At 39.4% G+C, this 18,242-nt stretch overlaps 2 protein-coding genes across 2 annotated transcripts; both read left to right on the top strand.

Annotated features, from left to right (window-relative positions):
- Positions 1 to 6,308: 6,308 nt before the first annotated feature.
- On the top strand, positions 6,309 to 11,156 carry LOC133903742 (RNA-binding protein Y14A-like). The gene is made up of 4 exons (XM_062345199.1): positions 6,309 to 6,674; positions 8,701 to 8,837; positions 9,915 to 10,060; positions 10,827 to 11,156. Exons 1-4 carry the CDS (start codon positions 6,407 to 6,409, stop codon positions 10,855 to 10,857), a joined length of 582 nt encoding a protein of 193 aa, XP_062201183.1. The 5' UTR covers positions 6,309 to 6,406; the 3' UTR covers positions 10,858 to 11,156.
- A 2,333-nt stretch (positions 11,157 to 13,489) lies between these two features.
- On the top strand, positions 13,490 to 17,687 carry LOC133903738 (dual specificity protein phosphatase 1B-like). Its single transcript, XM_062345186.1, has 5 exons — positions 13,490 to 13,811; positions 14,313 to 14,448; positions 15,607 to 15,727; positions 16,702 to 16,847; positions 17,332 to 17,687. Exons 1-5 carry the CDS (start codon positions 13,656 to 13,658, stop codon positions 17,367 to 17,369), a joined length of 597 nt encoding a protein of 198 aa, XP_062201170.1. The 5' UTR covers positions 13,490 to 13,655; the 3' UTR covers positions 17,370 to 17,687.
- Positions 17,688 to 18,242: the final 555 nt, after the last annotated feature.

Here is an 18,242-nt window from a genome sequence, read left to right as displayed (position 1 = left end):
ACCGAAACATCCGATCTAAAACTAACTTGAACCTGAGATCACTAAGTTTTTGAAAATCGGAATCGGAACATCCAGAATCAGGATTATAACATCTAATTAGCACAATTGACACTAAGAAAAAACAGCGATAACTTTTGAACCCGATGTCCAATTTCGACAATCTCGGACTCTACGAAAAGCTTACTTAGAAGGTTACATATCCCAGCTGATTTCATAATCTCAACCACATTGGATCAAAACTAGGAACACTCTAAAGCCGATTCAGACACTTCCAAATATTGTACAAAGCTTAATCCACCAATATTAAACTAGATACCACATGCAACATACCAAACACTACTAAGGTTTGGCCACAACCACTTTTTGCCACTAAGACAGACAACAATAAAGGGTTAAATCTAACATACCTTTTAGATATCTCGAACTCCTAAAACGAACTCAATACAAACTCATCTCGCTTTAAGCACATGGTTTGAGCACTTGGCACAATAATCGAGCAACACTTTCGATAGCCCCTCTTGATAGTACGACTATTGATCCTATAACCCAGTCTCCCACCAAACTTCTTGAGATTGGTAAAACTAAAAAAATATATTCTAGTTATATATTTGCCTTGAGCAATCCCATCGGACTTGACGAACACATCATCCAAGCCCCAACGCGTCTCATAACTCTTCAATGCTCATCAACTCCTCTTCTCTTGATGATGATCATCATCATCGCTTCCATCTTGATCTTCATTTGATCTCTAGAAGCTTCATGAAACCCTCTTGATAGCTTCCCATGCACCAAGCATATGAGACTTCACTCTTCACGTCATGTTCGTTTAGTTCACCACCAAGGCATGAACCGCAAGCATCAATCATATAAGTTATCCACTGAGCTTTTCTTGATCTTGCTCTTTCAACTTGGCATATTGAATATCTCAATTCAACTCATGCCTTCTTATTAAACCTAACCCTAACTCACTCTCAAGCACAAAGTATATGGGTTAGTATAGGGAAAATTGCCCTATTAGGTCATGTTTATTATTTTATTGATTAATGATAACATAGTCAATGGAACTAACATGTTTATCAAAAATATATGTTTGTAGATCTCATGGATGCAATACATAAAGAAGCCACCGAAGCAGGGACAAAGTTTGGTTGAATTGGTGAAGTCGTAGCAGTTTTATTCTCACCAGATGGTCCGGTGTTAAATATGTTGCACACACCGGACAATGAACAGTGCATACAAACGGAGGCAATTTTGCCTCACTGGATGGTCCAGTGTCAAATGTGCAGAAGCATTGGAGAAATTCCAGCAAAGGTAGTTTCAAGAGTTGAAGTTGAAGATCAACTGACCGGATGATCCGGTATTCAACAAGCAATACACATCGGAGCATTTGGTTCTGGGCAGAAGATTTTGAAGGCATCAGATAGTCCAGTTGAAGCAAGAGTACCGTGAACAAATACACTAAACAATGAACAGTACAAAGAGGCAGGCGAAGCTCAAGGCATTTGATGGTCCGGTAATGAAGTCATGTGTACACCGGAGTGTATTTTCCACAGAGGGTTGCATTTGGTTCGGATGGCTGAGGATTGCTCACAGGATAGTCCAATGATAAATTGATAAGCACCAGAGAAGGCACTAGAGCAATTTATACAGAGAAGATGTTGGCTCAGATAGCTAAGGTATACTCACCGGAATGTTCAGTGATGATGTTGCAGTACACACCAGAGTGTTCGGTGTTCACAGTGACATAAGTGGGGTTCCAATGGCTAGTTTGTGTGAGTGTACTCACTGGATAATCCGGTGTTAGTACTATTGTTCTCACCGGGTCATCCAGTTTTAACAACTTTCTGAGCCGTTGGGATGACGGCTAGTGTTCGGGGTTTAGGCTATAAATACCTCTCCACTCAGTCATTTGAGAGTGCTAAAGTCTAGAGAAGTTCATATACATCTGAGAAGACATCTAAGTCACTAAAGTACTTAAAGTGATCATCCAAGGCAATTAAGCACAAAATTAGAGAGTGATTAGTGCTTATAGGCCTAGAGAGTGTGTTGCTAGGTGATTGCTGCCTAGAGAGTGGATCAATGAGTGATCCAAACTTGTACCTCTTCGTACGGCGGCACCTTGGAGTCTTGGTGACTCGCCGGCAACTTGAGCTGGAGTTGCTCAAGCTTGTTGACCCTCCGACTTGGTGTGGAGAAGCGTGTATGGGAACGTAGAGACCCTTGCCTTGATGGCTCAAGCTCTAAAGTGATCATGGCGGCAAGGAATCGGAAGAAAGGCTAGTGGTGAGACCTTGCCTTGGTGGCTTGTTAGCTCATCCGAGTGGGGACCTTGTCTTTGTGACATGGTGGCTCAAGAGCCATGACCGGGAGCATATCCTTTGTGGAGCTTCAACGCAGACTAGGGGTGGCATTCATGCCATCGATATACAGGAAAAAATTCTTGTGTCGAGTTTGCTCTCTACTTTATTTACGTTTCGCATTTACTTACTTGCAATTACCTTCTTAGATAGGTTGTAAGCGTTTTGATCGGTAGAGTAGACACACTAGATAAACCTAGAACACATTTATATAGAAATTGATATAGGTTTATCCTGTGTTGTTTTTGGAGCCGAAATAGTTCTAAGTGTCCTAATTCACCCCCCTCTTAGGACGTCATCGATCCCTCACAATTGGTATCAGAGCCTCGTACTCATGATAGGCTTAACATCCTAGAGTTGTGACGTTCGAGTTTGGGATGGATTCCCATAGTGCTCCACTTTTTGATGGCACAAATTTCACCTGGTGGAAAATTCTAATGACTTATTATTTGCAAGCCCGAGGGTTAGATGTTTGGAGAGTAACCGAGGAAGGGATGAGGCAACGCCTTACCAACATGGAGAGGTAATTAGATGCACTGGCAAAAAGTATCATTTTATCATCTATATATTTTGATGTATTTAATCGTGTTTATTCTCTCACCAATATACATGATATTTGGACTAGTCTGGTTGAAATGTATGAAGTCACAAGCATGTGCGCAATGAGAAATATCATGTTCTTGTTACTAAGGTTAATGGCATCAAGCAACTGCCTCATGAAAGTGCTAATGATATGTTTTCTCGTTTGAATATTCTTGTTAATGAGATCAATGTGTTATGTTTGACGTCAATTAAAGATGATCAAGTGGTGAGAAGAATACTCCAAACTCTTTTTCAAAAGTACAAGTTGATCGTCTCCATCATCTACGACAACAACGACATAAAAAAGATGACTCTAAGTCAAGTGCTCGGCAAGATCACCGCCCATGAGATGACCATGAATGTGGAGGTGGAAGATCCTACCTCATTCGACGCCAAGAACCTTACTCTCATAAGCAAGCAAGCTCAATATAAACACATGAAGACAAGGATGGGGAGATAAGAGCAAGAGTCAAGCTCAAGTGAAGATGATGGAGATAAAAATAAAGAGAGCGATGAAGAGGATGGTCAAAGCACATCTAGTGATGAAGAAATTGATCCCAAGATGTCCAAACTCTTCTCAAAATTGGAGAAGAACATGAAGAGGATCAATGTCAAGGTTGATCATCCAATCTCCATTCAAGACTTGGTCAAAACAATTGATCACATCAAGAAAGAGAAGAAAGCCAAGATCAAGAAGAGGGAGACAAGGGGAAGAGCCAAAGCATTCGCAAGCATAGGGAGATGGTTGAGTGATGATGAAGATTCAATCTTAAGCGATAAAACTCACCATCCACTCCTCAAAGAGAAGCTCTTCCTTAAGGTCATCATCACACAAGTTGTCTCGTAAGCCATCTCACAAGTGACTTATGGCCAAAGGTATGAATAGCAATGTAAGTGATGATGAATTCGATGAAGATTTTCCCTCCTATGATGAGCTTCTTCATTTGATCAATGAGCAACAAAGGGTCCTTAAGAAACAATATAAAGAGCTTAAGAAATTTAGTGCACTTAATGAACAATTATTGTGCAAATTCAATTCGCTAAACAAAAAGTATGAAGAGCCTAAGGATAAATTTGAGTGCATTGAATCTCAAACTAAGGTCTCTTTGAAGCAATCTACCTCTCTTTTTAATTACAATCCTAAGGTAGATGCTTCCACTTCTTGTGATGATTTATATACCTTATCTAGCTCACCCCTTTGCAATAAGATTTATGTTAAGAATGTTGTTGTAGAACAATCTAATGAACTCATCGCACAAGAGAATGATGAGCTTAAACAAGAAGTTGAGAAGCTAAAGGAGGACTTGGCGAGATTGAAGGGTAAAAGGCATGTCCAACCTCCTCAAAATAACCGTTCTTTCATAGTGAAGAAGCTTATGAATGGGTCAATCATGACATATTTCAAATACCATCAAGAAGGCCACAATTCCTTCCAATGCAAGCAAGTAAAGAAGGAGACTAAGGAGAAGAAGAAGATGACGAACCTCCCCAACAAGATCTCCAACCTCTGCACCAAGCCCAACTATAAGGTTAAAATCAAGAACAACCATTACAAGCTTAAGAAGAAGAACAATGGCAAGGTGGTTGCACACATGGTTGGGAGAAAGGATCGGAGGTGGAATCAACCCATTTGGGTGCAAAGGAAGTCATCATCAACATGAAGAGGTCCCAATCGGTTTGGGTTCTAAAGAATACTTGAAGCCCGAAGTGGCTCGGGGGATTTGGAGACTTGGCTCACAAGATGAAGTAAAAGTTCAAGCAAAGAAGCTAAGTGTACAAGATTGGATATATTGATGAAGGATCATGAACATCATAATTCCAAATCCCCATCCAATGGTAAAAAAGGTAATGAAGCTAGATGCAAAATCCTTTTATTTAACATAGCTCTTTTTACCTCATCTAGGATTGTATTTACTTATTTTAATTTATTGCAATACCTAGTGTGAGTCTCATATGGTAGGTTGCTTGTGTTTCTCCCTTATCAACAAGCAACTACATGGTTTATTAGTTGTAGGTTTCTTACATGGCACTAGTTTTATACATTTTATATCTTTTATATGCTATGATCCAACGTATATGATAAATCCCTATTGTTATCAATAACAAGTGCATATAACTCACAAGTATTCAACACTTGTATGCACATATTTAGGGAGAGTATATCCTATAGGTTGTGATTTTGAGACTAACATATGTTGCTAGTGACATCTTTTATAGTCTTATGGAGCAATCAATATGTCCCCGAAGGTGTGCAATGCTCAAATGTTTCAATTAGTATCATTGTCAAATCTTTGTTCATTTATTCTACCTCCATGCATAATATAGCTTAAAGTTTCTATCTTGACATATGCATTATCTTACTAATTTGTTCTCTTGTTTTATTTGTCTAGTCTCCTCTAACTATCTGTGACTTCATGAAATAGCTGAATATGGAGCAAAATGAGCACCAGAAGCAGTAATCCAATGATCATGCGATGGAGGAGGGAAGCGTATGAATACTGAAAATACGAGCAACAATAGGACGAACTACGACTGAAGCGTCAGGATGAGGAGCGCATGAGGAAGGCGATGGAGGAGCGCGTCACGGCTGAAGCACGCGAAGCAGAGAGGGCAAGGAAGCGAGAGAGGGCCCGTCGCGTTAAGGCGGGAGGCCTTGATGCCCGAAAGGACAAATATTCTAGGTACACTTAGTAGAGAGCATGTATTGTAACCTGATCTACTTTTATTTCCTAAGGCATGTTAGATTTAGCAACGGAATACTATTACGTTAGTCTTTAGACGTACCGTACATGCCAATATTTATTGTCATCATCTCTTTTATGGTTAAGGTCCATTCGCGCATCGACGATAAACCCTATGTAATACTTTTCAGCGTATGTAACATCCGTGCTTGATTCTATGATAATTATGCTCCCGACTATTATTGTTCAATTAATAGTTTTTTTCAGTATTCCTATAACATTAATTTATTAAAAACAAAAAAATCAAATTTAAATAGAAAAGTTACTGTCGTTAACTCTAATTATTAATAAAAACTCAATAAAAGAGGCATGTCGGTAAAAAAAATACCGATAAACCTATCAGCATTCCATTTGCCGACAAACATGTCGGCTCTCTGCTCCCGTGACACCCCTATTGGTGTTTATCCGGCGTCCTATCGGTACACGAAATGTCGATAGGCTTTTTGTCCGCTTTTCACATGTCGACAGGGCCCCAGGCTTAGTACCACGTAGGCTGTTGGTGTTTGAAATACCGATAGAACTCTTGTCAGTATTTCACGTGCCGACGTTACCTATTCATGTAATTTTTTGAATTTAGCTATTATTTTTTAATTTTCTAATAAAAATATTATTAAACAAAAAGAGTCCCCCCGGCGCGAGGCCGCGAACGAGAAGCCCAGAACTCGTCCCCGAAATCCACCCTAGCACCGACCACCGAGCGACCCCGAGGCAGGCACGCAGGCGGCGATGGCGGCGGCGAACGCGGGGGATGTGGAGGTGGTCGACTTCGACTCCGACGACGACGACCTCATGGACGACGACGCCCCCGAGGCCAACCCGGCCCCGGCGGCCCCGCGCCTCCGTTCCACCATCGCCGCCGGAGGGGACTCCGCCGCTGCCGCGCGCAAGACCAAGGGCCGCGGGTTCCGCGAGGAACCTTCCTCCTCGCGCCCCCTCGCCGGCCGCGGCGACTTCGATTCCCTTGGCTCGGACGACGGCCCCGGCCCCCTCAGATGTACGCCCCTACCGCTTCCCCCTTCCCTTTTCCTCCCCCTCTTCGGGTGATTGTGGAGGTGCTCCGTTCTTTTTTGAGTGCATTTAGTTTCGGCTGGTGGTTGTCTAGGATCTTGCTTTGTTGAAGCAGATGCGTCGATCTTGCTCTGTCGGTAGGGTTTTGCGTTTCTTGGTCGGTTCTGTGGGCTCCTAGCGCTTGTGCTGAGATATGTCCTGCGGAAGGTTGCTGCTTTGTCTCTTGATTTGGTAGTAACAAAGTAAGAGACCTCATGTTAGGCCTCAGAACTGATGCCGTAATTTGCCTTGGTCAGTGGTCAACAGATTCGATGGTTTGCTATATGTTCCTCTTTTTAGCAGCAAATCTTTGTATAAAAAAATAGAATCACGAGAATAGCATAGAGAATTGATCTTGGTTGCTTAACAAGAGTCACTCCCTTTTGGTTTCTGAGTTCAAGAATTAGATCTGCAAACTAGAAAACAGGTCGTGCCTGACTAGATATTGTAATCTTTTTTTCTAGGTGATGGTATTGTGATTCGAAATTTTGCTTATTGATGTGGATATTGGATAATTTTTTTAATTATTATTGGTTCTGCATTCAAAGAATTCGATGTGCGTTGACTGTTCTTGCTTTAATCGTTATTATGATTCTTATTTTGCATGTTGATGTGGATAAGTATTATTAATTGAACTGTTGAATACAAAGGTTGGTGTTTCGATTGATGTGAAAATTGTATTATTCCTAAAATTTGAGTTATCTGGATGCAATTAAGTTTTTTTTTTCATCTTTTTGTTTTTCAAATTTGTTCTCTGTTTGTGATATGGAGGTGGACGTGCAACAAGTTAACAAGTTCATTTGCAATGCTGTCAGTGTTTTCTTGGCTCTTTGGGCAGTTGGAGGTTACAATAGGTGCAAAAGTTGAAACTGATTGTCTGTTTCCATTCAAGATGTTTTTGCTCAGAAACAGGAATCTTTCAAGTCATGGAATTTTTTCTGTGCACCAAGTTTTGAGATTTGACATTTCTTATGTGGTTAGGCAGACTTCATGTCAAATAAGGTTCTTTGGTACGGTGTGCAGTTATACAAATTGGAGGCCTGATGTGCTAAAAGCTACATTATCAAACTAATATTTATTTTTTGGTCTTACGATTACTTGTTGGGGCAACTGGCTCGTTAGCTGTTTTCACTATTTGTGACTAATGACTGATCAATTCAAATTAACTGCTGTATGGTGTGTGTCTTCTGGCCCTTAACTCTTAGAACATTAAAATTTTGTTCTCCCCTTGTGTTGTATGCAGTTCTAGTAGGTTAAAAAAAAAAGGTTTGTATGCCTACAGAAGAAAACGTAGGCTTGTTATATTATAATATAATGTCTGCTTGTTTTAAGAGTTTGCTACTTCCGAGATTTTTATTTATGGAGTAGTATACTGCCTCTTGTAGTACAACATGAAGGAATATATTGTCTGCTTGTTTTATGATTTTACTACTTCCGATATTGTGATTAATCTGGTAGTATACTATCTCTTGTAGTACAACATGAAGTTACATGCATTATTAGTTTTTTGAAAGCCTTACATGCAAGAATGACTCAGGCGCTTGTATGAAGTTTTGTTTTCGGTTGAAACTCTGTTGCTCGAAGCTTGCGTTATTTGTCAAAGATTTATTGTCAGTTTGGCCTCGTTCTTTACAAGATTTTCATATTTTCTCCATTAAAATGATTACTCCCTGCAGTTGTGTATAAATGTTTTTGACTTTTTTGTTTAAAAAAGGTGAGGGTTATCTTCAGTTTGCACTATTCCATGTAATCCATTATGTTGTTGCCATCTTGTTAAGGCAATTCCCTAAGCAATAAGCATTTCACATTGCTATTTGTCAACTGCAAATTTATGAAGTTTACCAATTAAACAAGAACCAAGTACTTTACTTCCCACAACTATATATTTTGTGTGTTGAGGTCTTGCTGTGCACTGATAATTGACCTAATTACTTTAGCTCATATATACTTCCCCCTTTTTTGTGTGTTTTCAGCTATTGAGGGGTGGATTATTTTGGTAACTGGGGTTCATGAAGAAGCACAGGAGGATGATCTCCATAATGCTTTTCGGGAGTTTGGGCAGGTCAAGAACCTGCATTTGAATTTAGATCGCCGTACTGGGTTTGTCAAGGTAAGTCTTTGTTCATAGCTGTTACATGTTTGGCTATTCCTGCCTTTGGTGGGAGCTCTTTCCAATTCAGATTGCTATATTCTTCAACAGTTACAAATTGAAATATAAGCAATTGTTGAGTATGTTAGTATGTAAAAGGTTATACAGGTTGTACAAGCAGTTCCTCTCTATGTGTAATAAGTGATCGTTTTGTTGCAAACAAATGTTCATGACAAATACCATTACATTTTGACTTCTAGTACATAAGCTGGATTACAAGCTTCGTGTAAGATTACAGTTTTTCCCTTGTCTTCAGGTTGGGTAGTAAGTTAGGGTCTTAACCTATCATATTTTCTTTAGCAAGTTGACAAAGAACTGTATCTGACAGTTATAAGAATAAATGAATTTACTTGAAGCATGTGACTTGGTAAATATAAAATGACCTAAGCTGATAGGTGTTGTACTTGCCAAATACCTAGTATTAAAATTACTTGAAGCATATGCATTGCCCGCTTGTATGAAAAGCCCTTGACATGCAGAAAGTAAATGCTACTTTAGGATACTTTAAGGTCTAGTTGGGTTGTGTTGGATGATTAGCTCTGCAAGGAACTGTTGCTGTACCATGCTCATAATAAGCTTTAGCCAAACGAAAGATGATATTTTACATTCGTAGTTCATTGTTATGGTTGCTTTATTATTACTCCTGAAAGCAGGATTTTGATAATTGTCTTATTTCAGTTTTAGAAGCTTTATTTTGCCAAAATAGTTTTAGAGAGAACAAAGTCAATTAGGTCCATTCCATATGTCATGACTAAATACCATAACTAATCCTACTATCTTATAAACACGGAATATTGACACACACTGGTACTGGTATTGTTGAGCTGTTGGTCTCTTAAGCTTTCTACAATATCTTGTTCTGTGCGGTGGTACTGTAATCAGATCTACTATTAATTAATACATTTTGTTGCTTCTTTTGGCCACGTAATTTTTGTTTAGTATTTGTGCTATGCGCTTCTGATGAGTCTGATCATTTGGTGAATTTACACAAGAAAGAAGATGCATGGAGTTTAATTGTTTGCCCTGTCTCTTATGCAGGGATATGCTTTGATTGAATACGAGAACTTTGAGGAAGCCCAGGCTGCAATAAAAGCAATGGACGGAAGTGAGCTTGTTACACAGATAATAAATGTTGACTGGGCATTTAGTAGTGGCCCTGTCAAGCGAAGAAATGTTCGCAGGAGGTATGTCTTGTTGCAACCTATCAAATGCAATTGGCCCTTTAGGTGCAATGAACTTTTGGTTTGGGCACCAAATCTATATGAAAGATTCCAAAAGACATACAAAGTGTAGCCTAAAAAGTGTCGTATCATGTGTTAAAATTTCAACTACAAACTTATAATGTGCTTACAGGGAAAAAGATACGTTTGCTGTGAATATTAACATATTTAGTATCACTTGTCATAATATTCCAAATTTTGTTGCTCTTAACATAATAACACTTGAATTATAAATTTTATACATAGATAGAGTAAATTGGAAGTGTACTGTAGATTTGGACTTAATTATTTATGGATCTTTGTTGATTTAGTACCTAAACCAAAAGCATTGCTGTTATCCTTTGTTAATTCTTTGCCACATTGACGGGAAATTTATGTGTATGAAGCCACTTTCCAGTTTATAGGCTTCCAGTAAAAAACTAACGAGTGAACTCTTTTATGCAATTAGTTAATTTGCAGAATATATGTGTAGCAGTTTTTCACTTGTCACGGAGGCAGATTACTAGCCCACGTCCTGAACGTTCAAGTAACAATATTCTTCCATTGCAGGCACATTCATTTATGCTAGGACATTTAGGGAAGTTCTGTTATTGGGTTTTCATTTATTTGTATTTTGTACTCATGGTTTCTATATTCATGATAATCATGTATGCCCTGTTCTTCTATTCTCTGAAGTTTCTTTTGGTCGTCGCTAGTCGCTACAGCTAACTCTTATTGTGAATTTTTGCAGATCAAGGAGCCCTCCCAGGAGGAGATACTGAGCTTGCTTTCTCCACCTTGTCATAAGGAGCGCTTGCCAGCTGAAACATGGGTGGCTTTCCAGGCTGTGTTTTCCCGATTTCGCAAGTGAAGTTTGATGCATGATGATGGTTGGCTTTCGGTTTCCAACTACTCATAGTATGACCTCTGTATCTCATTTCCTGTTTCCTTTGCATTTGGTGTATGCTGGTTTGTTCAAACATGCCATGAGGATTAGTCTCCGATTGTAATTGTGACGTATGGTACTGTGGAATTGATGCTTCGACTTCTATATTATTCAGTGATTCAGTGGTTGAACTAACTTGGAGGATACATTGTCCATTTAAAACACTTTACAAAATTTATGAGGACACTATTGGTCACACAAATCGGCTGGGTGCGCCATTGGTGAATTGGTCATCACCACTCACCACATGAATAGAGCTCCGAGTCACCACACCAAATTGACATTTCTTACAAGATTTGGAGAAGGTAGGAAAGAAGTGGAGGAGATGATGGCAAGCGGGCAAATAGGAATTCTAATACGAACTATAGCATTTGACGGGCAGCTATTAGGACGAGCTATTCGATCTCATACTGCATTTGATGGCATATAACGATTCTTCTCAATATAATGTCATGGTGATTTTAAAAAGAGAGTAAAATACACTAGCGGTACTTAAACTTATCTTTTGGTGTTATCCAAATCCTTAAACTCTTTGGTGTTATCTAGATCCTTTAACTCTTAAAATGCATATATGAGTCTCTAAACTTGCTAAGTATGCTACTTAAGGCCTAAACCCTTATATTTAGCATTGTATGTACCTAAATTTGCATTTTAAGAGTTTAGGACCTAGATGACACCGATGGACAAGTTTAAGATCACAATTTACTCTTACAAAAATGTATTGAAAGTAGTGCATCTAGTTTAACATATAATCAATTTGAAATTCAAATTTATACGTTGATAGAGTAATTTAATTAAGAAGTGTTGATCGATTAATTTAATTAAGAAGTGCATCTGACTAGGTCCTGAATCATACCGATATTTTTCTCGAAGGATCCTACAAAAGTTATCATAAGTAACCACATGCGTGCTATACACATGTGGAATCAATAATATTGTAATAGGACCCGAAAATTTATAAACGTGCACTACATTGTAATATCTGTGCTTGCACTCGGGTCTCACGTGCAGCATTTCGTCGTCCATGTACTCACTGAGGCAGATAGAGCACATGGAGTCCTCACGGTGGCCTTGTTGGTGAACGAGACCTTATGGTAGGACACGATAGTGGCTGGATCAAGCCTCACAGGGGATGAAGTCTCCATCGCAACTGAGGAGTGGGCCTGGATGTCCTCAACATCTCCTGGGGCATCACTACAGCTATGGCTTTTGCCACATGTGCTGAGTCCATAGGTTCACGACCATCCTTCGCTCCTTACTGCTCTATAGGAGGTACTTCCCTACAAGAGCTGCTACCACTCACTGTCGTGGACAACTCTATCTCCAAGGTGGCCCACTCATGCATTCTTCACTACACCTAGATCTCCTAATTTCTTACCACATCAGGAGTAGGATTGGGTATGACATGGATGAGGATGCTAAGGGAGATGGTGGTGTGGCACGCTAGTCCACGGGGGTTGATGGGGGGGGGGGGAGGAGGAAGGTAGTGGCGTGGCACCGCGAGTCAGACCCCCGGGGGCACAACTGAGGAAGGGTGGTGCGGGGAGGAGGGGCCACATAGATGGGGATGGGTGGCACAGGGAGGCGAGGCGACATGGACATCAGGAAGGGGAGGTAGCAAAAAGAAGGTGACATGGGAGGAGTGAGAGAGATGGGGAGATGGGCGTTGGTAGGGGTGGAGGAGGCGCAATGTCTGGTGCTAGTGAAAAGGAAACGACTAAGAGATGGAAGGAAGGAGGGATAATTTATGGGAGCAGGATTAGAGAGGTTGAGTTTTCATATAAACTATGTTTGGTGTTTGACGTGATATAATATTAGAACAACGTGTGCAGTTTGATCTAGGTGGTTGGATGACCGAGATCTTTTGAAATTTTCAAACTTGTGCTTTTATAGTTTAGATACGTATGTTTGTTGTATAGCTAAACATTTACCAATTTGTTATCAGTGTGTTGTCTACAATATGTTGTTGTCATGATTGCTAATTTTTTTTTTATATAAATGCATCTTATTGTGAATGTTTATAATACTTGTGTCAACTTTCATATGTGAATAATGAAAATTGGCATTTATATTAAATATTTGACCTTTTGATTATTAGATAATCCTGCTGACTTGGCTAGAGTCGGTAGAGTTGAATTGGAGTTGTATCAAATAGAGTTAGGATCCTAGGTGAACGACGGAGTCTTTATAATGAGATTTTAAGTTTTTAACTACTCAAGAATTACCTCTGCCTGAGTGGTAGAAGTCACCAGAGAATACGATATTACCTATCACAATTTAAATATTAATGACCACAATTTATAGAGTTCTTTCATGATAGGGACATGCGTCACCTCATAATCAAAAACAAGTTTCAAACTACCTCTTCATAAGTCATAACACTTCACCTGTAAATTAATTATCCCATCAAAATCCCTAATTTATCCTGTCAAAATCGAGCAAAATTATCCGTGAAGCATAAAAAATGGCAAACACGGAATAACGCCACCACATATTCCTTGGCACTGGAGAGCCAGCGATTCCCCCGTCCTCCTTGCTACTGCTCCCCTCCGCTGTTTGGTCAGCAGCAATCATCGGGGCAAGCAAAGAAATCCCCGATACCCGTTCCTATCGAGGGCGCCGAGAGGGGAAGCGATGTCCATGCCGGAGGCGGGATCAGCGGCGGAGAGGGATGAGCGCGGGAGGGACGAGTACGAGCAGCAGCAGGCTCGGGTGCTCGTGGCGCTGATGCAGGGCTTCTGCGCCGCGCGGTACCGCAAGGCCGACAACACGCCTTGCTCCATCGAGCAGGTCCGGCCGGCGCTTCGATCTTTCGCTCCTTCCCTCTTGATCTGGTTTTCCGCTTCTTTTCCATCGATCTGTGCTCGACGCGATCATGTGATGGGTGGATTAGGCCGGCGACGGACGATCTTCACGGTCGCACCTGATTCACGGTGTTGCGACGTCCCCCAACGTTTAGAGGAGTTTTTTTTAAATGTCGCAAGTTTTGACCGATTGGATTCAGAACACCGATCGCCTTTTGTTTTTGATTTGGGTAGAGGATAATACTGCACAATTGATTTCGAATTTGTTTCGGTGTTGGTTTTGCGAATGGGGAACATACCATGATTAGTTGGGAGAACTGTTTCTCTTCAGTAAGAAGAGCGCCCTGATTCAACTATTTTATCATCGTAAGGAGAAACGAATCAAGTAGCAACATGTTTGCTTTCGTACCATAGTTTTCTTTTCATAAAGGAAGTGTTACGTCAAAATTGTGCAAATGCCTGATAGATGTCTTAACGCACCTTGTAGGGTCTCTATTTGGGATCTGTTGGCGCTGCGCTGAACAAGGGGTCTCTGAAGAGTTTGAACATCACCCATATCTTGATTGTTGCAAGATCATTGAATCCATCCTTTCCAGCTGAATTTAACTACAAAAAGATCGAGGGTAACATAACCTCAGTTTTGTTCCTTCTAATCCCGTACTATTATTTATTGGTAGCAATTTTGATATGTGAATTTGCTTGACATAATGCCAAATTGGTCGTTGTATTTGGAGCATTTAAATCTTGGTTCCGTCCTTTTTAATAAAATTTTCAAGACTGCACATTTGTTTTCAATTCTGTTGAAAACATGGTTAAGTTTTCATTCACGAAATTATAAATTTTACACAAAATACGATCAAGGAACCCAGATCCATCACACTGACAGAAATGGACAGGGTCTACATATCAGGAATGCATCGCTCTTGTCCCTGTTACGGCTGCTCTTGGGCACAGCCACTGAGCAAAGAACTCTCTCACACACACATCGCCATGCTCCTCCTTGTCTCCTTGATGATATCTGGTACCTCTTCTCATGCTTGGTGACTTATGCACCATGATGATCAGATCAGATCACCTCCTTGGGCACTAGGCGATGCTTGTCACCTATCTTGCTGATATACCCATGTGGTGTATGAGTTGCAGCTCGTCTCATTCACAAGTCATAATTACTTACTATTCCATGCATTATTTAGTTAACAAAATGAAATAAATTTATATTTTGAGTTTGCACAATAGTTAAATGTTGAAAATCCATAGATTGTAGGCCAAATGCAGGGGACATGGATTGAGAGAAGCGAAACCAGGTGACCTTCTTCACCCAATAATCCAATTATGCTACCATGGCCAATTTGGGCCCATTTTCTCTGGCTGCTTTATCAAATCTTGTGTGACATTTGTTTTGTGAAATTAAAACTTATACAGATTATGTTTTAGTTTATCCAATCAACACAAAGTTTACTATACTTACTCGATCTGATCCACATCATCCCCGGCCTTTTTCACTAATCACATCATGACATGTCCAGCCCACATGGAAAATGCTACATTGGTATGCTACTGACATGCAGGCCTGCCCTGCTTGTTTCAGTCAAATATGACAGAGTGGGGCTTCTTGATCAAATTTTGTTTAAAATGTGTATTTTTCTGATTTCCCCCGAAATTGTGTAGTTTTTACGCTTTTATCAATCTTCATTCATTGGGCTCCACCTTTGTTGATTTCCATTGCTTTTATATCCAAGCTTCTATGCACTACTAAGCCATGCTTTGTTTTATCAATGCAGTACTTGACAGCCCAGACACTGATTTGTTAAAGCACTTTGATGAATGCTTTAGTTTTATAGATGAAGCCATAAGCACTGGAGGCAATGTGTTGGTCCATTGCTTTGCTGGGCGGTCGAGGAGGTAATCTCTTTTACTGACTAGTTATTTTCTTTCAACCATTTTGGATTGTTTGCTTATGTTAGCAGCAACCCAGTCATAATTTGAAATTAGTTGTGCTTGCTTATATGTGCACATTCAGTTAACAAGCGAAGCAGGTGGAAAGGAAATAGGTTAGTTATTCGTTTGATATACTGATACAATAATGCCTTGAAGTCTTAAATTCGTTAAGAAATAAAAGGCTAGGTGTCGTGGTCTGGTATTTCATACAGAACCTGAAAACTCCCTCATCTTGATCATAATTTGCCTCCAGCCGATCATATTCAATATATTAAATGTTTGAAGTAACAATGTTTCCAACACTGTTTTGCTCAAAAAAATGTTGCAAACACTGAAGTAATCGAAATATTCTCCTATGTCCGACATAGTTAATCAGTTCATATCTATCTAGCACCATAAAAGAGACATAGGTGGCCCTGTAATATAGTATGTCACTCAACAGAAATTTTAGTGCAACCTAAGTGGCTAAATTATTCAGTATGATTATTGATGTAGGTTATTTTGGGACCATGTCAAAGACATTCACAACAAATCAATAGCAGCTGACCTAAAGGCTTTATTATGTATTTTAATATATTTGATAAATTGACAAAACATCTAATATGTCCAGGTGTTTACTTAATAATGAGAAACACAAATTTTTTCATTAATCAGGTTACATACAAAGAGTTTCATCAATCATGTTATGCTTACTAGATCTGATGAACTGTTTGTGACTATTAGCATACTACAGTAATAGTTTTTGCTTTGTCTTTATTGACTTTCTACTAAAGCTTAACTGTATTCCATTCCGTAAGAACTCATTATTGGATAAAGGATGAAATATCATGTTCCTTGACCTATTGATGTTTCACATAGAATATTTTAATTCATAAAAAGCATATTACTCCACATTATTTATTTATTTCCTACTAAGACATCTTTGTCTAAATATTCAGTGTCACAATTGTTGTTGCATATCTCATGAAGAAGCATCAAATGAGCCTCGAAAGTGCCTTGTCACTAGTTAGAAGCAAACGACCTCAAGTAGCTCCTAATGAAGGCTTTATTTCTCAGCTGGAGAACTTTGAGAGATCCCTGCAAGGTAAAACATAAGTAACCGTTATTGTCTTTCTTGAGTTCATATGCTTAATTGGTTTCAGAGGAAGGTGATATGTGTATTTTTTTTCATGAAATTTTGTTTTTTGAACTACCTTACATTCTAAGAAGTGGCAACATAGAGTTGCTAATTTCTTTGTAGCTCATTTGTCTTTCTGTTCGTTTTAGTTGAAAACTGTAACCTGCAGTTCTGATTGGACTATACTACGAACTGCAACCTAGACACTTGTGTACTATTCTGTTATAATGGAATCCCCGAGATTTGAACCAAACACTACTGTTAAGCGCTCAGATTTTTCGTCTAGTTGCACAGCATAGCTATATGAGAAACCAACAGACTGTTGAACTGAATAGAAAATATAGATGCACATAAACCTTTTCATAAAACTTCTGTTGGTCTTTCATAAAACGTTCAGGAATGCAGCCTCAATTGACACAACCTTACCTATCAAACTTCTGTTTCTGTGCAGTGGAGCAGGAACGGAGAATGCAATCTGTGCAGAACTAATTATAGGTGTAAAGGCATGTATGTCGATAATGTGCTGTCAAGAGCCTCCTGACTGCATGTTATATCCTCTAGAAATCAAGCAAGGCCATGGCAAAACCGGTACGAATTCCCTTTGTACGCTGTTTCCTGCTTTGTGCTGTAAGCAGCAGCTCCACTGGAATGCAGATTACATGTACCGCGATATGATTTTGATGCTTTGAATCCCTTGAGCAGCAGTGTGCTTAAATGGTAGATGTATGTATGACTCATCCAATAAAACTCAGACATTTTTTTTTAAGACAATGCGTAATACTGAATGGTGGATGAGGTTTCAGTGTCGGTGGCTGCGTGTTTCTTGTGCTTGTGATGTTGGTGTTGTGAATGAATAGCTGCCGACCAACGAACAGTCTTTGCTGTTGCAGTGAGGAAGTGCCTAATAACCATCGGTAGGAACAGAGTATGTGGGATCTGGCATTGGTGGCCAGCTCGAGTGCCGTGGCTACTAGATAGGGACTATGGTTTGGTGACATCACCTCAAGAAATTTTAAAATAATTAATTTGACGAATATAATCATTGGAAAATATCATAGAAAAATATACTAATCCGTTATTTTTTATTTGTCATTTAGTACTTTGACATGGTTTCTAAAACTCATCATTGATACTTTTTATAATTATTTTTTAGTGGAACTTGTTAAAACATGTAATATTATGAAAGTATTTTTCGTGATAAATTTAATATTATTTTCATATACATAACCTTAACAATTTTATATGTATTAATAATAAAAGTTTTTAAAATTTGTCTGGACGTATTTTATAACGTCATCTATATGAGAACTAGTAGGAGGGAGAACTCTCCAAAATTCTACTTCTCTACTATGGAACACCGGC

Source organism: Phragmites australis, chromosome 2 (genome assembly GCF_958298935.1).
Source record: "Phragmites australis chromosome 2, lpPhrAust1.1, whole genome shotgun sequence".
In the NCBI taxonomy this organism is placed as follows: Eukaryota; Viridiplantae; Streptophyta; class Magnoliopsida; order Poales; family Poaceae; genus Phragmites; species Phragmites australis.
The sequence above is the reverse complement of the archived record's forward strand: the minus strand, read 5'-3'. Positions and strand labels throughout refer to the sequence as shown.